Consider the following 21,206-nt stretch of genomic DNA (forward strand, 5'->3'; position numbering starts at 1 on the left):
AGCTGGCCTGGGGCCTCCAAGTCAGGCTGCTGGAGCCCAGCCAGTCAAGAGGGCAGTCAGCCACAGGTCCCCTCTCCCCCAGGCCTGGGTTTGGGGTTCCTGGCTCCACCCTACCTCAGGCCCGACACCACCCTCTCCCCACCCGCCACAGAGACCCCAGCCGGCTGCTCCGCCGCACACACACTTTATTTGTTCTCTCTGAGGCCCTCTCCCTTCCCCCCTTCACCCCCAGCTGGCTGCCCCTTGGGGCTGGGTGCTGAGTTCCTGGCCTGACTTGAGGGTGGCCATCATCCAGCAGCGGGTCCCCACCCCCATCCCTAGGCCTGCAGCAACCGCTGGATCTCGTAGTCCTCGGGGATGGTGTCTGCAAAGAGGGCGGGTGGGTGAGAGGAGCAAGGCTGGGCAGGTGGGACCCCCCTCCCAGTGCAGAGTGCCCCTCACCATTGCAGCGGTAGCGCAGGTTGGCCCAGATGATGTTCTCCTGGGAGAAGCAGAAGACTCCTAGGCGGCCGCCCCGCATGGTCGTGTCCAAGACCACGTTGCTGTCGGCCACCAGCTCAGGGCCCTCATAGAACCGCACTCTGTGGGGAGGGGGGATAGTGAGGCAGGGCCCTGGGCCAGGCCCTCCCCTCTCAGAGCTTCTGCATCCTGCCCTGGAAGGTGGGTGCCCTCCTCTCTGGGAGTGGGGGCCATGTGCCCCCCTGCCTGGGCCACACTCAGGGCAGATGGGGCTCCTGACCTGAACTTCAGTTTCCCCATGTGGGAGGGTGGACACCCAGGGTCCTTGCACACGGCAGGTGCAAAGCAGAGCACCTGGACTTCCTGGCAGCGCAGAGTGGGGACCGAGAAATGGGGAGTGGGTGAGACCCCACCTTCTAGCCGAGGACCCGCTGTGTGCTGGGTCCTGGGAGAGGTGTCATACCCCAGGGCCAGACACAGTTAATTCTAACTGCCAGTATCATTCCCATTTTACAGATAAGGGGACTGAGGCCCCAGAACTATCCCCTCCCCCAAGGACCTGGGATAGAGCAGGGCCTCCTGGTCCCTTGGCTGGGGTTGGCGTCCCCACCTGATGTAGCCCACTTGGGGCCGGTGTTGTAGGAACCAGCGGTAGGATGTCTTGTCCTTCCAGCCCACGTTGCGGGGGTCCTTCCATAGCAGCCGCACCTGTGATGCTGTGTCCCCCGTGTGCCACAGTGCATTCCGCAGCTGCTCCCCAGGGCCTGTGGAGGACTTCACGGCCTGCTCCACCCAGGGACAGGGGAATGGGGTCAGAGACCTTGAAAGCCACCAGAGTCCCTCAGAACCCTGCCTAGTGGGGCAGGCAGGAGCTGCGGGTCCTGGAGGAGTGGTGGGGGGCCCTGGGGCCTGGTTGGGAGACGCACAGGAATCCTTCTTGGGGGCCACATGGAGGTTTGCAAGTGGGTCGTGAGGGGCAGCTGTGGTCTGGGGCTCGTGAGAGGATTTGGAGCCCGTGGACAGGGTTCAGGTCTGGGAGACCTTGAGGGGTCTGCAGGAAGATTTAGTGACTTGTAAGAAACTTAAGAAGGTCCATGGGTAAACTGGCCTTTAGAGGACAGGGGAAATTTGCTGGAGGGTTTCAGCAACAGACTGGGGTTTAGGTCTCTGAAGGAGGATTTGGAACCTGAGGGAAAGTTTAGGGCTCTGTGAGAGGGTTTTGGGGCCCAAAGAGAGGCTCTGGGGGGGTGTTTGAGGGCCTCTGGGAGGAACTGGGAGGATCTGGAGCCAATGGGAGTCCAGGGAAGAACTGGGAGTGGGTGGGAGGCCTTCGAGGTCCAGAGGATGGTGCTGGGGGCCTGTACAGGTTTGCGGCTCTGTGGAAGGGTTTGGGACCTCCTGGAGGACGGCGGGAAGAAGTCAGGTAGGGGCCGACACCTTCAGCTGGATGCCGGGCTCGGCTACGGCTCGGAAGGGGTTCGCCTGCCAATACGTCTGCTCCATCTGCTTCCACATGACCACGTAGAAGCTAGAGCTGTCCTGGTAGCCAAAGATGAAGCCCGCGTAGTCGTCATCTGTGACCGTATTCACGTGGAACGTGCCTTCGAAGTCCACGCCATTGAAGGCCGTGTAACCTGGGGAGAGGAGGAGAGCAGCTGGGTTTCCAGGACTCCAGCCCCTACCCGACCTAGGGCCCTGGCCCGTCCCCAGACCCCTCCCCTCCAGGGTCCAACTTGCCCCTAAGCCCGGATGCCCCCTCATAGAACCGCCCCATCTCCACCCCCTGAGTCCAGACGCGGCCACGCCCCCTGAGCTTCCCACCCGCCTTGGGCATCGCTCCTCCAGAGTCCAGAACCACCCGGTCCCGCCTTTCCTGAGTCCAGGCTCCGCCCCGTACCCGCCCCTGGACCCGCCCCTCCTCTTGACCAGCCTCCTGAGCGCCTCCCCGCACCGCTGCCCCCTCCTGGTGTCTCACCCACAGCCAGGCCAGGGTCGCTGTTCATTGTTTGCACGATCTCCATCCCCTGATGGGGTCAAAGAAGAAGGGGCTCAGGCGGGCCGTGGGGGCCCTCGGCTCCTCGCCCCCAGCTTAGGACCCGCCTTGGGGGTCCTGGTGCCCCTCTACCTCCCGCCTGGGCCCTGCCCCACCTGGTTGAGCACCACCCAGTTGGGGTCTATTTGCGCGTCGCCCTCGGGGTCCAACACAACCGTCTGGAAGGCCCGGAAGTCGGTGAGGGTGACTTCGGCGTTCTCCGGACACACATCAATCTTGTCCACCACCTTGTCTGCGTCGAAGTCGCCCTGGCACACGTCGCCCACACCGTCCCCTGAGAGGAGGTGAGAGATCCCCGCCCCAGCAGTAGGGTCAGAGCCAGGCCCCGCCCTAGCTTAGCCATGCCCCCGCCAGCTACCGGCCCTGCCCACACCTGCCCCTGGCCCCACCAAGCTCACCCCAGACCCCACCCCAGTAACTCCGCACTGGTCCCGCCCCCGCCACGGGCCCCGCCCTCATCAAGGCCCCGCCCCCTAGCTTACGGTCAGCGTCTTCCTGGCCCGGGTTGGGCACCAGGCGGCAGTTGTCCCGACTGTCGGGGACCCCGTCGTTGTCGTCATCCTCGTCGCAGGCGTCACCCTGACCATCGCTGTCTGAGTCCTGCTGGGCGCTGTTGGGCACTGTGGGGCAATTGTCCCGAGAGTCCTGGTGCCCATCCCCATCCCTAGAGTGGGTGGGTGGGACAGAGAGACCGTGAGATCCCCAGAGGGCTAGGTCAGGGGCTGCCCACCCTGAGCCCCACCCCCACCCCAAAAGGCCTCCTCACTTGTCTTGGTCGCTGTCACAAGCGTCTCCCACGAAGTCGTGGTCCACGTCCCTCTGGGGGGTGGATGTAGGAGTCCACGATCAGGGCAAAGGAGCCCAAAGCTTCCCACCCACCCCCAGTTCCAAAGGCAAGGTCCTCCTGACCCCAAGGAACCTCCCAGCTGCTTGGACTGGGCTCCAGTCTTGTTAGGCAGCCTGGGGCTCACCCGGGAGGTCCAGCCTGCACCCACCTGGTCTGGGTTGCTCTTCTGGGGACAGTTGTCACAGACATCCCCTATACCATCGCCATCACTGTCTTTCTGGTCTGAGTTGGGCACCCTGGGGCAGTTGTCCACCGCATTTCGGATCCCTGTGGGAAGCAGGGGGACAGGACGAGACCCCAAGATCGGGGCGGGGCCAGGCTGACTGAAGCGGGGAGATGCAGGCCTGGGGCTAGCCTGGGACAGAATCCCACCCCTCGCCTGGCTCGCAATAGCTGAGAAGTTAAACCAAGTACTCGTGCCTAGGCCCCAGCCTCGTAGAGACTTAACGATGGGCGGCAGGCGAGGGGACTGGCCCTCACTCAGGAGCAACTCAGCTGGACCTCCCTTTACCCTGAGAATGCACCACCCTGAGCTTCTGTTCCCCAGGCGTAAAAGCGGCCCCTCCCCGGCCCTGAACCTCAGGCTCTGTCCTCCTGTCCTCCCTGCAGCATCTGACACAGGGGTCACCCTCTCCTCCTGCAAACGTTCCTGCCTTCTCTTTTCGGCCTCGTGTCCCAGTTCCATTTTTGCGTCCACGGCCCTCGGTGAGCCTAGGCGACCCGGCGCCCAGCCAAGCCCCGCCCCTCGGTTCCTGCCCAACCCCTCGCGCTCACGGTCGCCGTCGATGTCATCGTCGCAGGCGTCGCCTCGGCCGTCCTGATCTGTGTCCTTCTGGTCATCGTTCTTCTGGGACCGGCAGTTGTCGCATGCATCGCCCCACTTGTCGCCGTCCGTGTTACGCTGGTCTGGGTTCCGCACCAGCGGGCAGTTGTCCTAGATGACAGAGCCGGTTAAGGGGGGGGCGTCCAGGCCAGGAGGGACAAAGGTCACACCCCAGACCAGCCTATCTCCGAGGCCCCGCCTCCTCTGCAAGGAACCCCTAACCCCTCCGAGATCCTCCGAGGCCACGCCCACCCAAGCCACACCCCTAATCCGAGCCACGCCCAGGCCCCGCCTTTGGCCCCACCCCCTCGTTGGGGACTCCGTCTCCGTCGGCGTCCGTGTCGCAGGCGTCTCCGATGCCGTCGCGATCCGCGTCCTCCTGTCCTGAGTTGGGTACCGTCACGCAGTTATCCTAGGGGCGAGCACGGCGGACATGAGGAGTGTGGCCAGGAGCCCCGCCCGCCCGCCCGCAGGCCACGCCCTCCAGACCCGCCCACCTTGCGACACTGGCGCTCCGAGCAGCGCAGCTTCTCGTCCGGGAAGCCGTCCAAGTCCGTGTCGCGGCCACACAGGAGCCCGTTGCCGGCCCAGCCGACGGCGCACTGCGGGTGGAGGAATGAGCCGGTGCCCCGGCGTGGCCGCCCGCGCACCACCATCCCACGCCCTTCCCAGCCAGCCCTCACTCACCACGCACGATCGCGAGCCATCGCGCTCCAGGACGCAGTCGGCCTTCTCGTGGCACGGGCTGGGCGTGCCGTCGGGGCAGAAGCGCTGTGCGCGCGGACGGCAGCCTGATGCCTGGTCGCCTACGAAGCCGGGCTGGCACGGGCCGCACTGGAAGGAGCCCTGCGCCCAGGCCGCGGGCAGTTAGCCCGGGCCGCCTGCCACTTCGCGCACCCCCTGCCCCGTCTCTCCATCCTTCTCCTGTCCTCCTGGGCCTTACCTGGGTGTTGATGCACACGGAGTTGGGGACGCAGTTATGCTGCCCGGTCTCACACTCGTCAATATCCGTGCAAACCTGGATGGGAGAGAGTGCAGAGGTCACCGCCGGCACGCAGACACCCCTGGACCTCCCGCCGACCCCGGGCTCACATCTCCTCTGCATCTTACCTCTCCCCTCCATCCTGCCTCAAACTTGACCATCCCTGACGCGGACCCTTCCTCATCCATCCCCCAGACCTTGTTCCCCACCCCCTCGCGCTCAAGCGAGGTAGGGAAAAGGCTTCGCGAGGCTAGAGGACGCGTTTGCTCAACAAGATGCGCAGCCCTGTGTCCTCCTAGCGCCCCCCGCCCACAGCCCTCACCTGCTTGTTGGCCTTGGCAAAGGCCATCCCCACGCCCTCGTGGGTGGGGCCGCTGTACCCGGGCGGGCAAGCCTCGCAGCGGAAACCGGGGCTGGTATTGATGCAGCGGACGCGAGGGAAGCAGGGATTGGCGTTGCACTGGGGGAGGAGGAAAGGCCACGGAGGGTCAGAGGACACTGGAGCCCCCGAGAGAGGCGCCTCAGGGTTTCTAGGGCTTGGACTTAGAAAGCTCAAGGATCATCAGCCGGCACTTGGAGGGGGGGGTGCCATGTGGGGTGGAGGCCGTCGTCCACGAGTCAGACGTGACTTTGCCTTGGTGGCAGCAGGGGCGCGACCAGGCCAGGAGAGAGGCGTGCCTGGAGGGGGCTGTTCCTGGGACCCCGTGGGCTGGGTGCTCATGGGTAGGGGAAGGAATTGTGAGGGCGGGCGTCCCCAGCGGAAGGGGGAAGTGGTCGTCGGGGCGTGCGTGGCCGGCGGTGGGGTAGCCGTCGGGGTGGGCACCCCGAGGTGGTGGAAGGGTTGTTGGGACTGGCGAGCCCCGGAGGTGAGGGGGGTCGTTGAGGTGGACCACTCTCGGCAGTAGGAGAGTCGTCGGGGCAGGTGTCACTCGCGATGGAGGGGGTCAGCGGGACGCGCGTCCCTGGTGGTGAGGGAGGTGGTTGGGGTAGGTGCTCCTCAGCAGTGGAGAGATCGTCTGGATGTGCGCCCCCGGCGGTGAGGAGGTCCTCCAGGCGAGCACCTCCAGCGGTGGAGAAGGTCGTCAGGGCGGTGGAGAGTTGTGGGGACAGGTGTCGGGGGATCGTCGGGGCGGTAGGGGGCGGGCGCACCTCGTTGACGTCGGCACAGTATGAGCCGTTGCCCGTGAAGCCCGCGGGGCAGGGTCCGCAGCGCGCGCCGCTCGCCGTCTGGGTACAAGCCACGCCAGGGAAGCAGGAGCCCGGCGCGCACTGGGCTAGGGGCCGCACGCTCACGCGGGGGGTGCGCGCAGGCTGCATCCCTGCAGGGGGCGGGGCGGGACTGGTCAGGGCCACGCCCGGGGCGGAGCCAAGCAGTCCCCCCCAACACACCGCCCGGGACTGCGCGCAGGGCGGGCCGGGGCTCTCCACTCGCTCCGGTCTCTGGATCTCCGTGCCGTCCGTTTTCTGCTTCTCCCTCCGCGTCTCTCCACCTCCTCCCTGCATCTCTCCCACGACCTCTAGCTCTTTTTGCGTGTCTCCCTCCCATAGTCTCTGTCTCCCCTCCCTGTTCGTCTCTCTCCGTCCGTCCGTCATCCAATCTCTCCATCTCGGTCAGCCTTCTGCTCCGTCTCTATTCCTCCCGGTCTTCCCTTTGCTCCCTGTTTCTGTCTCTGTCTCCTATCTGTGCTCACCGCACGCGTCACACTCCATCACCGTGTTTTTCAGGAACGTGATCTCCTTGACCTACAGTGCAGGGAGAACGGGGTGTGGTCAGCGGGGCCTCACCCCTCTCCTCCTCCCTCGGTTGTCCCCTCTCCCTCCCTCCAGACTCCCTACCCTCCCAGCCCTTCTTCTCCTTCCCTGGGACCCGCTACCCACCTCACGCACTCATACCCTCTCCGCGGAACCCCCTATTCCTGGGACCTCCCCCCCTTCCTTTTCCACAGCCCCTACCAGATCCTGGTAAGGGGGTCTCACCCACCTCCACCTGGACTCCCTTCTTCCGCCACCGTCCCCACGCTCCTCCACTTCCGGGACGCCCTCCCGCTCTGCCAGGGCTCCCTCCCCTCCGCCGCACTCCCCACACCCCACCCCGCCCGCACCTGCTGCCGCAGCAGCTCCCGCACGTCCTGCAGCGCCGCGTTGGTCTCTTGCAGTTCGCGCAGCATCTGTGGGCCCAGTTCTGTACCTGCGCCGACAGGGGGCGCTGGTGGGGCGTCGGGGCTCGAGGACCCCCCACCACCGCTCCTCAAGCCGCGGCCGGGGGACCCCGGACACCCACGTCCTTCCTGAGCCTCTGCCCCGCCGCTGGAGTTCTCCGCGTCGCACGCCCCCGCGAACTGCCCCCGAACACCAAGGAGCCACGACCCTCGGCCTCCCGCGGGTCCTCCTGTCCACGGGGCTCGGGCGCACGGCGCGGGGGCTTACCCAGCGGGGTCTGCCCCTGGCTGGACACGAGGGCGGCCAGGGCGAGCAGGAGAACGGGGGCGGCGGAGAGAACCATGGCGGCGGCGGGGAGCTGGACGGCGGCGCGCTCTCTGCCGCCCACGAGGCCCGCGGGGCCTATTTATCCCGGCGGCGCGGCCGGCCCCGGGGACGGCCCACCGCGGCCCTGCCCAGCGTCCAGCCGCAAGGTAAACAGACGGCGCTGGCCTCTGCGTTCAAGGCCCCGCCCGACGTGGCCGAACCCGGACACGGCGGGGGAAACTGAGTCTCGAGGAGCCAGTGCAGGCGTTGGTGGGGCGGTGAGTCAGGTGGGACCACCCTCCATCCCTCTCATTCACTTATTTGTTGAGTGCCTGCTGTATGCCAAGACTGGGGCATAGCTGGGAACGAGGCAATCCCCATGGCGGCTCCCCTCAGCTCACGCTTGGGGAAACGGAGTCAAGAGCAGCTAAAGGTCAGGACCCACCTCCACCGGCTGGCTGGCCCTCCACTCCCTCCCCGTTTGCTTCAAAATGGGGCAAATGACATCTTTCTGTGCCTCAGTTTCCTCCCTTGCACAATGGAGGTTTAAGTATCATTGTTGATGATGAGGAGGAGGATTACAGGAGAATGAAGGATCCAGTGAGAGCAGTGGTCCCCCCTCCCTGGCCGGGTCCTCAGGGGCTTGCCCCTGCCATCACCCCCGCAACCCCCTCCGGGAGCTGCAAGTGAGTACAGGCACCCCTTTCTGGTCTCCCGTGTCTGTGGTTCTCTGCGTGCGGGTGGGGCAGCCTGGTCTCCCAGGGCCAGGAGCCAGCTCAGTTTCCCTGTCCCTGCGATGGGCTGCGTGTGTGTCCATCCCCAGCAGGGGGGGTGAACAAATTGTCAGGCTCTGCTGGCAGAGGTCTGCGGGGGCCTGGGCTTCTGTTTGTCGAGCCTTCGCCATACCTTCCAAGCTCTGCTCCAGCTGCTGTGGGAACAGCCTGTAACAAAAATAAAAATTACTGCTAATCAGGAAAATCGTCCCTCCCAGCCCAGTCGCACTTGAGCTACAAGACACCTCAGCTTTCTGGAGTTAACGCTCTCCACCCCTAACCCTCCAGTGCTCGCAGCCTCTATTCTGTTGATGGGGAAACTGAGGTTCAGAGAGGGAATGTGACTAGCTGAAGGCCACTGTAGGCAGCAGGGGTGAAGCCAGGGTAGGGTCATAACCAGATCTGTTCTCCTGGGGGGCTGCAGAGAAGTCACCGAGGGCTTCCTGGAGGAGGTGGCAAGGAAACCTAGAGGAAAGAGAGGACTCAAATCAGCAGAGGGAAAAGGAGAGGACAGTTCTGACAGATGAAAATGAGGGGAGCTTGGAGATAGGGAAATGTCAGGCACGTTTATTTATTCCACAGGCGTGCATTAAGCACCTACTGTGTGTCACGTCCTATGCTGGACACAGGGTGAACAAGCCAGACTGGGCCTGTCCCTCTTGGGGAGCCCAGGTCACTGGGGAGGCAGCTCATAATCACCCAAAGGGTCCAGGGCTGTGATGGGGGATGCACAGGCACCTGTGGGAGCTCCAGGGACCAAGAAGATGAGGTGGAGACGGAGCCAGGCAAAGAGACGGAGGAACAGCATATGCAAGGCCCTGAGGCAAACATGAGCCTGGTCTGCTAGACAGACTGATCTCAGGGTGGAGATTTCTTGAGGCTCAGAGAAGCAGTGCCAGTGTGTGGGGCTTGGGTTGTCTTCTGAGGGCAATGAGGAGCCACAGAGGGTGAGTGAAGAGGGGTGGGCCTGGAGGTGAGGCTGAGTGGGAACAGCCCGCCCCAGCCCGGACATCTCCAGTGAAGCCCGTGCCCTGACAGTGCCCGCCTTGCCTGCTGCCTGCCACCGGGCCATGAGCTCACCTCCTGTTTTCCTTGGCGTCCAGCACACCTGGGGGCCGTTCCTGGCTGGCACTGGAATTCTGGGAAAACCACGACTCCTGTGGGTCGTGTGTGTGCCTCATGCAGCTGAGACAAGGGCACATGGAAGCCAGGCCTCTGCCACAGGCTGGGCACGGGGCTGAAGCTTGGACACACGTGGCCTTGTTCGTGGTCGGGCCATGGGGAAAGCTGGGGAAAGGCGTTCCAGGCAGAGGCAATGGCAAAGGCAGAGGCCCTGAGGAAGTCCCGGTTTGCAGACCAGACAGCAGAGGCCCAGAGATGGACATTCTGGTTTCACGCTCCTGGCTCCTGGATTCCACCAGCCCTGAAATCCCCGTTCCAGGCAGCTGCCCCCTCCTCCCGTGCACCCCACAGCAGCCTCACGTTACAGAATAACTCACTCTAGGTGGCCTCCCTGGCCTTCGTACCTGCTGTTCCCTGCCACCCCAAACACCTTCCTCTGTCCTTCAACTCTCGGCTCTGACGCCCTCCTCCAGGAAGCCCTTCTTGCTCTTCCTGGGCAGGGCTCAGGGGCTGGTGCCTGTAGGACAGTCCCCGGGACCCCTGGCAGGGGATTCTTGGCAGAGAAGGTTGAGACGGCCTGAGCCCGGGCACCAGGAGTGTCTCTTTTGCTCTGTTCCTCCCAGCCTGCAGGGCCCTCGGGAGCCCGGGCTGGTGCAGAGAGGGAAGCTGGAGGGTTTGGTGAGCCGTGACAGCACCTGCTACGATTAGCGTGACACTGTTATTCCTTACAATTAATGTAATATCATTCCTACTAATAATAGTAAACCCTGCCACCTCTGTACCTTAGGACAGACTTGGGGGCCACATGGCCGGGCACAGCCTTGGTGTGTGACCTAGGGCAAGCTGCTTGTCCTCACTGTGCCTCAGTTTCCTCACCTGTAACATGGAGAGGTTTGCATGGGCGAGCCGGTGGCCCGTGTCTGGCTGCAGCGCTAGCCTCATTACGCAGCAGGAGCTGAGACACTGTGCCACTTACGCCTCACGTCATTCTTATTCACATTTTCCTCAGAGAGGAGACGAGACAGCTTGAGGTCACACAGCCGGGATTAGAACTGGGGAAGGTGGGACCCCTAAGGCCTTCACATCCCCCTCCCTGCCCTCGGCCGCAGAATCCAGACTAGAAATGCTGGCCCAGGCACCTCGTTAGCTGTGAAGACTCAGCTGCCTGGGACCTCCTAGCCTGAGCCTTTGGCTGGCGCCCCAGCCAGCCCCCCTTCCCACCACACCAGACCCAGCGGTTCCAGGAGCCTGGCCAGGCTGGGGCAGAGGGGCTGGGGCCTGCGTGGTGGGGCCCCTGGGCCCTTCCTGGCAGAGGTCTGCCGGGCCAGGAGACGTGTGGGCGCCCCCAGCTCGCCCAACCACCCCCCCCTTGTAAATTCAGGGGAAAATATGTTGGGAAGGCAGCCGCCCTGCCCCGGGCAGGCTGGGCTGCAGGCCCAGGGGCTGGGGAACTCATCAGGGCAGCGAGGGAGGCCACTTGGCCACTGCTTCATCCACAGCTGAGGAGCCTGACCCAGTCTGCCTCGGGTGGCCCCACTGGCCCCATCTCCCCAGAAGGACCGACTGGCCAGGGGTGAGGGGCAGGGTGCCACTGGGCACTGGAGTCCGGCACACCCACTTGCTCTGTGACCTTCAGCAAGCCCTGCCTCCTCTCCACCCTTCCTTTGCCCCAACCCTGTCCCCATTCCGCCCCAGGCTCCCCGAAAGGTGATGATAAAGAAAGAAGATAACAATAAATATAGTGGCTACAATTTTATGCAGCAAGTGCCAAATGCTCAAAAGCTTGCCCCACCATCTTCGTGGGTTTTCCCCTTCTGTCCCCGCCATCCCCTGCAGCCCCAGGAGGCAGGAACTCATCATGATGGGAGGCAGGAGGCACAGCGATGAAGGGCTTGGTCTCTGGCATTGGGGCCCTGAGTTTCACATCCCAGCTCTGCTGTGGGACCTGAGGCAAGTTGCTTAAGTTCTCTGTGCCTCAGTTTCTTCCTTTTCTCTCTTCTTTTTTGGGGGAAGGGACGGGCCACTTTCAAAAGTTTATTTTAGTAAATTTTTGCTTCTCAAGGTCAGTCAGCCTACTGGAGAGTTGCTTCAGGAGAGAGAGAACCTCACTAGGAGCCGACTGGAATCTAATGATGTGGCCAGTGGATACTGGGTTCTAAGAATGATTTTGCACAGCTGCTGCCTTCATAATTTTCCAGGGATAACTGTGGCAGGACAAATGACAAGCTTGGTCTTCTCTCGTTTCCTTTCACATTTAATGATAGTTTCGTAGGTAAGAGTAAAATAAATCTGTGTCTGTGTTACAGAGAGAGACTGCCTGTCAGGTGAACTACAGAAATATTGTTCTCTCCCTCAGGCTCTCCCTCAGTCTCTCTCTGTCTCTCTCTCTAACAAAGTGAAAAATGGAAATGCCTAAAGTTTTGTACAACATAACAGTGGCTTAAAAACCAAGGTGAAGGTGGGGACCATAAGGGTCCGCATCTCTCAGGGTCATCGTGAGACCCGAGTATAATAGTGACAAGCCCTCGATGCTGGCGCTTGTTCACGTCCCCACTCTACAGATGGGCAGACCGAGGCTCAGCGACGCAGGTTCATCCTGTCTTCTCAATTTGGGCACTGGGTGCTCAGAGAGGGACGTCACACACTCCCTGCCATCCCCACGAGGGCACACAGCCTTGCCATGGGGAGAGGGTCCCCTACCCAGGTTTCTGTGGCTCTGTCTGGAGAGGGTGGGCAGCAGAGAGCACAGGAACCAGAGTCCTGCCCCCGATTCCTCATCCTCCACCTCCTGCCCCTCGCCAACCCCAACCCGGGCTCATTAACAGGAGGCCCTTGTTCAGGCCAGGGGTGGATGGAGCGGCAGACTGGGGGGGGTGGGGGGGGTGTTTACCCACTGGCAGCCCAGCAGGCGGAGGCCCCAGCCAGGACACGGGGCAGTGCAGGAGGGGGGCTACCAGACAGGGAGGAAGCCCAGCCCCCAAGTGGGAAGGCTGGCATGCAATAGGCGCCAAATAAATGATTGCCGATCAGTGGGATTAAATTAAATAACTTCGTCCACAGCACAGACATTGACCCCTTGTCACACAGCCAATGGGACAGAGGTGGTCTTGGCCTCGTGGCCTTGCAGTGGGTGTCCTCGGAGGCAGACGGTGCACACAAGCTGCACAGAGCACTTGCTGCGTGGAAGAAGGGCTGGAGGAGACGGAGCCTGGGGCTCAGGTAGGCCGCTTTGTGCGGGATGATGGTGCCGAGAGCTGAACAGGCGAATGGGTTCTGGCTGAGGAGGAGAGCCCCGGGAGAGGGCACAGCGAGGGCAGAGGCCTGGAGGTGGGCTGGGCCTGACACGATGGAGGTTCAGCAAGGAGGCAGGTGTAGCTAGAGATGAGGGGCCAGGGGGTGATAGAGGGGAAGAGGGCTGGACCACAGGGAGCAGGGTGGTGATGGGAGCCCTGGGCAGGGTCAGAGCCATGAGCCATGAGCCATACTTGGGCTTGAGGGCCTCTCCAGCCCCATCTCCTTCTGCCCTCCAGGCCCTTACCTGGGCTGTGACTGCTCCCTGGTGCACTGTCCCCTGTAACATGGCTCCTTGTCCCAGCTGGATCAGGGGGCTCCTCTGGCCTCCACAGTGCCCTGAGCATCTTCCATCACAGCTCTGACCACACTGCATGGGCACTGCCAGGCTACATCGGCTATCGGGCTGCATCCTGCATCAGACTGAACCCCACGATCTTCTTCCTACCATGTCTCCAGCATCGTGCACACGTGATGGAGTAAATGAATGATGAATGGATAGATGGTGGATGGACGATGGGTGGATGTAGCAGTGGGTGAATGGACACAGACAAGTGAATGGATAGGTGGGTGGATGGATGGGTGGGTGGATGGATGGGTGGGTGGATGGACAGATGGACAGGCAGGGTGGATGAGTGGATGGGTGGATGGATGAATGAGTGGATGATGGAAGAATGGACAAATGGATGGATAGATGGGCAGACAGATGGATAGACTGATGGACAGATGGATGGATGATGGATGGACAGGCAGTGGATGGATGGGTGGATAGTTGGATGAATGGATGGACTCCTGCCTCCCCAGGAAGCTCTCTGGATATGTGGCAACTTCATTCAGAGATCACTGTGAAGAGTCAATAAGAGAATGAAGGTGAAACACGTAGTAGGGGCCTTTTCTCCATTCTCCGTACCCTTTGCCCTATATGAGACAAAGGGAGGTGAACTGGTAGGGCTCATTCTAGCCACACTGGCCACCTCTGTCTGTGCCTCCAACTCTTAGATTTCTCCCCACCTCAGGACCTTTGCACAGGCTGTCCCTTCCTCCTGCTCTTTACCTGGCTGACCCCTACTTAGCCTAACTTAAAGGTTACTCCCTCAGGCTGGACCAGGCTTGCTGGCCTGTGTGTCCATATTCCCACCCCACAGAGGGAGACTGAGGTGTTTCATCAAACCCTCCCAGGAATGGCCTGTTTGGGTAGTCTGGAAGGGAGCTGTGGGAGGATGACAGGCACATGGCCCCCCGGAGAAGGGGTGATGTCACTGTTGCTGTTGGTCCACATGGTTCTGGGATATCACTGGAACATGCACCTCATGAGTCTTCCTGACTCTATTTCCCACTAGGCTGAATGATTTCCCCTTGTCTAGAGCCAGGAAGTTCCAAAGAATGCAAGAATCACCAAACCACAGAACAAGGAGCCATAGAAGTAAGGAATGACAGAGTCATAAGGTCGTGGGTTGATTGAGCCATAGGACCACAGAGTGCTAAAGGCACGGAACTGTGGGACCATAGGACAACGGGACCACAGCATTAGAGAGCCATGGACCCGGAGTGACGTGGCCACCAGTCAGTGCAAGCACAGAACTGTAGGAGGGTGGAAGCCGCAGGACCCCAGGGCGCCTGAGACATGGCACTGGGGCATCCCACATCTGAGGGGCCACAGCAGGGAGACTCAGAGTTGACCCCAGCAGAACTGCCCTTTCGGCCACACCCTCACCTGTCAGCTGTCCAGGGAGGCCCCCAGAGGCCACAGGACCTGTGAGGTGCTTCCTCCCTCATCTTGGGGCAGCTGTAGGAGAGAAGGACCGTGACATCGCTGACGCCTAGAGCCAGCCAGCCGCTACTCAGTGAGTCCCTGTGCCAGGCCCAGTGAGGCTGTCCAGGTGCTGGGAAATGGTGCCAGCCTCCGGCCAGGCGCGCCAGGACGCCGAGTGCTCGGCAGCAAGTGGAAAAAGAATCAACGAGTTACTTCTGTATCCACGTCCTCTTAAAAGCCAACAGCAACACGGCATGGAGGGGAGGCTGTACCCTGGCTGCGTCTCCTCCGGGCGGCGGGACACTGGTCAGCTGCCCCCATCCTCCCCAGCACCCGCTCTGCCCAGGCTGGGAGTCGCAGCCTAGCTCTGATTCTGGCGGACACACCCATGTATTGATGAGCTCTCCTGGGACAGCCACGTTCGCCCAGCAGGCCCCGCACCAGATGCCCCGAATAAGCAGTCTGTTTTGGAGAAGGGAAACTGAGGCCCAGAGGTGGACACCACTGTGCAGGGTCACAGAGGGCTGGAGCTGGAACTGAAACCGAGGCCTGTCAGATGCTGAGCGTGAGCTTGTCAGCACCCAGCCGGGCGCCCTCTCAGGGCCTCAACCCCTCGGCTCTGGGGCCCAGCCCTCACTTCCAGACATGGACGGTGCAGGGGCAGGAGCGGGGGCCCGGGCCGTCCCCAGACATGGACGGTGCAGGGGCAGGAGCAGGGGCCTGGGCAGTTCTTCCCTTCGCTGAGCTCAGAATGTCTTGCTCACAGGGCTCCATTGGGACCAAACATGGTCATAGTGGGTGCACATGGGGCCCTGATATCGCTGACGTGGAAGGACTTGCCCCTCCATTTCACAGATGGGAAAGCAGAGGGCCAGGACGTGGGGTTCTGACCCTCCTGGGGCCTCTGGCACCTTCAGCGAGGGCTGTTCTTACCGTGATGGGACATGAGCATGAACAAACGTGGTTGATTTTCTGAAACCCCAGATTACAGGGAGAGAAAGCCCATCCCTCTCTGCCTTGCCCCAGTGGCAGGGCTACCTTCAGGCATGGCTGGATCCAGAGCCCCAAATGATGCCTTCAGGATCTGTGTCTCTCTGTCAGCTGTCTTCTTCTTCCTTTTCTTTAATTGTGATAAAATACACATGACATAAAATTTATCATTTCAACAGTTTTAAAGTGTACAATTCAGTGTGTTTTAGTACATTCACCATGTCATGCAACTGTCATCTCTATCTAGTTCCAGAACATTTTTTATCTCTTCCCAAAAGTAAACCGGTCCCATGAGCAGTCCCTCCCCAGACTCCTCCTCCTGCCCCTGGCAAACAACAGTCTGCTTTCTGTCTCTGTGGATGCACCAGTTCTGGACGTTTCATATAAATGGGATCATGCACTGTGTGGCCTTCTGTGTCAGCTTCTCTCAGGCTGCACGTCTTCAGGGCTCATCCCCGCCATGGCGCGTGTCAGAGCTTCGTGCCTTGTGCCGGCTGAGCAGCGCCCATGGTGTGGATGGGCCACGGTGTGTTTGTCCTTCACCAGCTGATGGACACTTGGGCTGCTTCCTCCTTTGAGCAAGCGTGAATACCGAATGCTGGTGCGAACACGTGTACAGGTTTTGCACACCCGTTTTTGGTTCTTGGACATCTCCCTGTGAGTGCAGTGGCTGCGTCACGCGGCCATCCTGTGTTTGATCTTCCAAGTGACGCCACGCTGTTGTCCACAGCGGCTGCCGCGTCTGCCCCCCAGCACTGCATGAGGGCTCGCTGATCCACAGCCTCGCCGACACTTGCTGTTTAGGTTTTTTGCATGTGGCCGTCCCCCTGGGAGTGAGGCAGGGCCTCTGATTTGCGTCTCCCTCGTCAGCTCTCGCCGCCCCTTGGGGTGGGAGAGGTGGGCCAGGCTGATGCTCTGCAGCCCTCAGTCAGGGGCACGGGGCACCTCTCCCCCGATAGGCCCGCCAGATCTGGGGCGGACTCTCCTGGGCCCAGCGCAGGTCCCAGGCCCCCCTGGAACCCATCACTGTGGTCTGTGGGTGGAGGGCTTTGACTGGTCAGGCAGGGGACGCGGTCAGCCCCTCCTGAATGCCACCAGATGCTGAGCAGCAAACGTGGTGGAGACTGGGTCCCCCACCCCAAGCTCCTGCCTCAGGGGGTTTTCTAGGTCACAGGCTATTGGGCCAGCTCTGCTTCAGCCGGGGTGACCTGGCAGTGTGCCAAGCCTCCATCTGAGCATGAGGCCCCTCTGGCAGCCCTCTGTCTGGGGAAGGGTGGCAGTCCCAGCTCCTGTCCAGGCTTCTCTGGAAGGCTGCTGCAGGGGTGGCTCGAGGGCATGCCAAGGCCTTTCTCTGGTCTGCTGGCCTCCTGACCTCCCCTGGGTACCCGGCAACCTTGACCATCACAAGGAAACAGGCTTTGGCTGGAACGGCCACCACCGCCAGCCTGTTATTTCCAAATGGCTGGTGGGTGGCAGAGGAGCCCAGGGGAGGGGCCTCCTCACCCTGTCACCGGTTCCAAGGCCACTCAAGTGACATCCACCAACCTCGTCCTCAGCCCAGCTTCAAGCCCCAAAAGGTTGAAATTGGGAAATGCAGAGTCACAGAGAATCATCCAGATTGGTGTGGCAACCATGACCCGAGTGAGCCTGGGGGAGGGAGGCAGGGAGCAAACAGAAGCCCCAAGAGGGCAAGACATTTGCTCAGAGCTACACAGAGAGGCAGATCTGATTCCAATCTCCACCTTTTTTTTTCATTTTTAAAAATTGTGTTTTATTGTGGTAAAAACACGTAACATAAAATTCACCGTTTTGATGACTTTTAAGTGTACATTCGGTGGCATTAAGTGCATTCACATTGTCATGCAGCCATCACCACCACCCATCTCCAGAACTCTTTTCATTTTGAAAAACTGAAACTCTATCCCTATTAAAAAACAACTATGCAGCCCAGCCCCTGGCGCCGATCTCCACCTTCTCAACCCGCCGTTGAGCCGCTCCACCCTGGCAACGGATGGAAGACCCGAAAGTCAGTCAGCCCGGCTCCCGCCTGGCTTCAAACAGCCACCTCAGGGGCCTTGGCGAGCTTTCAGGCGAGGGGAAGTTGTCAGAGGTAGAATGATGCCTCCAGGGACAGGCGCTGTTTTTCCTTCCATTGTAGAGATGGAAAAACTGAGGCCAGGGACAGGGCGCAGGGCTGGCGGTGGCGGCCCAGGGCTGGGCTCCCAGCAGGCGCTCCCCAAGCCCTTGAGTGGGAATGTGACCCCAGAGCAATGCCCCATCTTCCAGATGGACACTGAGTCGCCTTTCGTGTGGCCAGAGAGAGGCTGGGAGCCCGCTTGTGGCCCTCTCGAGCCCTGCCCCTGCTCCTGACAGCCCCGCCGGCTTCCTGCGGGCGCTGGGGATGACGCCGGGCAGCCATGGCCTCCGGGCTCCTGGTTATTTTTGTCACCTTTGCAGTTGCCGCCAGAGACTCAAAGCCGAAGCTGTCCTGCCCCCACACCCGGCCAGGCCGGGCCAGCGAGGCCACGGAGGCCGGCCTGCTGGACGCCTGGACACTGGGCCTCCCCAAACCACACGGCCACGGGGCTGCATCCAACTCCACGTCTGGACCTTTCAATTTGGTTCTGATTTCCAGCTGGAACAAAAGGACCCAGAATGGGGAAAACATGGGCCCCACCAGGTCACGAGAAGGTTGGGGTCAAGGACTTGGCCCACGCTCCTGCCTGCCCCTCCCAGGCGGACCCCCTCCAGGCCCGGATGCCACAGGCCGCTCTTGGCCCACAAGGCCCACGGTTCCATCTGGAGCCCAGCCAGCCTGGTGCAGACATGCGGGTCTAGCCAGACACCTCAAGCGCACGGCCAGGGCGGGGCTGTCGGTCCCTGACGTCACCTCTCCAAGTCTTCCTGTCTCAGCCAATGACCCCACAATCCACTAAGTGCTGGGCCTGAGGTCTGGGCAGTGTCTAGACTCCTCCCTGCCCCCCACATCCAGGACATCAGCAGCTCTTGTCCCCTCAGCCTCCAAAACATATAAATCCATCCACTTCTCTCCCTGCCTCCCCGCCCTGGCCTTTGCCCTGCCGACTCTTGCCTGGACACTGCCCCAGCCTCCTCCCTACAGCAGCCAGGGAGGACGTCTCAAAATCATAAATCACGTCAGGTTCCTCTCTGGCTCACACATGCTCCATGGCTCCCTATTACTCTCAGAAAAAAACCTACCTCCTCTCTGTGGCCTACAAGGCCCCATGTGATCTAAACTCAGGCCATCCCTCCAGCCCATCTCCTCCTTCACTTACTCTGCTCCAGTCACACTGGCTTCCTCACTGTTCCTCCAAGAGCCAAACCCTTTTCCACCCCAGGGCCTTTGCACAAGCCATCCCTTCTGTCTGGAATGCTCATCCTCCATATTTACAAGGTACTTTACTGTCTTTCAGGTTGTAGCTTAAATGTCACCACCTCAGGAGGCCTCCCACAACTCCTAAGCAAAAATACCTTCACCCAACTTTCTTCCAAACACCCTTCACTCTTTGAAATTATCTTCTTTGTTTGTATTTTCATATAAATACAAACTGTATTTTACCCCCAGCACATACCATCATGCTTGGCACATAGTAGGTGGGGTTGTGTCTTCTTGGGGGGTGAAGGGATATGCCAGCCCCAATGACAAAGAAACATCTACCCCTCCGAGGCCCCCCGACCTCCCTCAGCAATGCCCCAGTGGTTATAACCCAGAACTTCGCCCTCAATACATGCTAGGGTGGTTGGAGCTGTGATGTGGGGTGCACAGGCAGCTATAGGGGGGCTAAAAGGAGGGACCTCTAATCTTTAACTGAAGGAGGAATGAGAATAAGCCAGGTCAGAGGCCACAAAGGCTGTTCAGGGTAGGGGGACCAATATGGGCAAAGGACTGGAGGTGATGGACAACGAGGCAGCGTTCCTGGAACTGGGTGTAGTGGGGGCCAGCTCACAGGGGGCAAGGGGAGACAGGGCGATGGGGAGCCACGGGGGGGGTGCGTGAGCAGAGGGCACATCAGACTCTAGCCCATCGCCCTGTGCTGGGCCCTGGGAGGCTCCCTCCCAGACCTCGGCTCCCTGTGGTTCAACATGTTCCTGCTTGCCGGGAACATCTCCGAGCAGCTTTATATGAATTCCTGTGGAGAAGTGTCTCCGGTCGGCGAGGCCACCGCAGGGCTCAGGGAGGTCCATCTGTCTGCAGGAGCCTCCCAGACTGGATGACACACTGACAGCCAGCCTGGCCCTGCTGGGGCCCCTCGGTCTCCCCCTAGAATGGCCAGGTACCCCCAAGGCCCTGAGTCTGGCCACCCCCTCCTGGCCCTCGGTGGACACTAAAGACCTCTCTCCTTATTCCCCTGGAATTTTCCTTGCAGGCTCTGCCAACGCCTCCAGGAACATATTAAAGGAAAATGTTTCCAGTCCAAGAGGGGCTGTTTTACGACTCTCGGGGCCGGGAGTCTGACCGCAGAGTGGAAAGCCCTCATCACGCCACTGTTCCTCCAGCAGAGCAGCTCAGACCCAGCCCGCCCTCCCGCTCCCTCCTCGGAGGCCCAGGTCCTGCAGGGATTTTTCAGCTAAGCAAAGTCCCCCTCACCCCCGTCCCCGGCCCTGGGAAGAAATTCCCTAAAAAAATAGAGGCTCTGGCTAAAGACTGGAGCTGATGTATTTTCCATCGCTTATTCATTCAACAACCATCAGCTGTGCTCCCACTGTGCGCCAGTCTCTGTGTTGGGTGCTGGGGACACAACAGGAAAAAGAGGGACCTGTCACTGCCGTCAGGTGAGGATCGGGATTGGGTGGGAGTGGGGCTCCACATGACCTTCATGTCACAGGGCTGAAAACGGAGGCTGGAGAGGGCGGCAGCTTGCCCAGGACGGTACCGGGAGTAAACCAAGCTGCCAGAGCCAGTGCAGCGGGAGCCGGTCCAGGGCCAGTTTTCTTTTTTCTAATTGAGGTGAAATTCACATCACATAGAAGGCGTCGTTTTAAAGTGCACAAGCCAGTGGCATTTTGTTGTGCAATGTTGTGCAACCATCGCCTCTAAATAGCTCCAGAACATTCCATCACCTCAGAAGGAGACCCTGTCCCCACGAGCAATGACTCCCCATCCCCGCCTCCAGCCCCTGGCACCACTAATCGGCTTTCTGTGTCTCTGGATTTGTCTGTTTGGGACATTTCACATAAGTCGGATCACAGACCGCGCGGCCCTTTGTGGCTGGTTTCTTTCACTTGGCATGAGGTTTCAAGGTTACCTTCTTAATTTCAATTTATTTTGCTGAAATATTTTAAAGCAATCGCAGGCCTCGAGTCATTTCTCTGTGTCTTTACTGCTTGCACAGCTCCAAAACACACAGGGATTTTCACACACAGCCATGATGCCTTATCCGTATTCCAGCTCCCGCGCCGTCTCAGAGCTGACTCTGCACCGCCGGTGTGTTATGATCGGGTTCCAGATGAAGCCCTATTTGGTCCTTTAAGCTTCTCTTTATCCCCTCTCCTTTTTTAAAATTGTGGTAAAATAACATAAAATTTACCATCTTAACCGTTTCTAAGTGCACAGTTCAGGGGCGTTAAGTATGTTCATATTGTTGCGCAGCCATCCCCACCATCCATTTCTAGATCTTTTTCATCT

At 60.6% G+C, this 21,206-nt stretch overlaps 1 protein-coding gene and 1 long non-coding RNA gene across 2 annotated transcripts; one reads left to right on the forward strand and one right to left on the reverse strand.

Moving 5' to 3' along the window:
- Positions 1-168: 168 nt before the first annotated feature.
- COMP (cartilage oligomeric matrix protein) lies at positions 169-8,309 on the reverse strand. The gene is made up of 19 exons (XM_070586658.1): positions 7,592-8,309; positions 7,267-7,352; positions 6,856-6,907; positions 6,314-6,483; positions 5,487-5,624; positions 5,126-5,200; positions 4,870-5,028; positions 4,680-4,784; positions 4,487-4,594; positions 4,134-4,293; positions 3,508-3,626; positions 3,279-3,331; positions 2,995-3,176; positions 2,608-2,786; positions 2,435-2,483; positions 1,897-2,093; positions 1,070-1,242; positions 442-581; positions 169-364 (listed from the first exon to the last, which is right to left on the reverse strand). The coding sequence occupies exons 1-19, from the start codon at positions 7,665-7,667 to the stop codon at positions 318-320; spliced, it is 2,268 nt and encodes a 755-aa protein (XP_070442759.1). The 5' UTR covers positions 7,668-8,309; the 3' UTR covers positions 169-317.
- LOC139077783 (uncharacterized) lies at positions 7,797-15,740 on the forward strand. The gene is made up of 3 exons (XR_011530254.1): positions 7,797-7,917; positions 12,586-12,744; positions 14,157-15,740. It is a non-coding gene; the product is annotated as an uncharacterized lncRNA (long non-coding RNA).
- Positions 15,741-21,206: the final 5,466 nt, after the last annotated feature.

This window comes from Equus przewalskii, chromosome 20 (assembly GCF_037783145.1).
Source record: "Equus przewalskii isolate Varuska chromosome 20, EquPr2, whole genome shotgun sequence".
NCBI classification, from domain to species: Eukaryota; Metazoa; Chordata; class Mammalia; order Perissodactyla; family Equidae; genus Equus; species Equus przewalskii.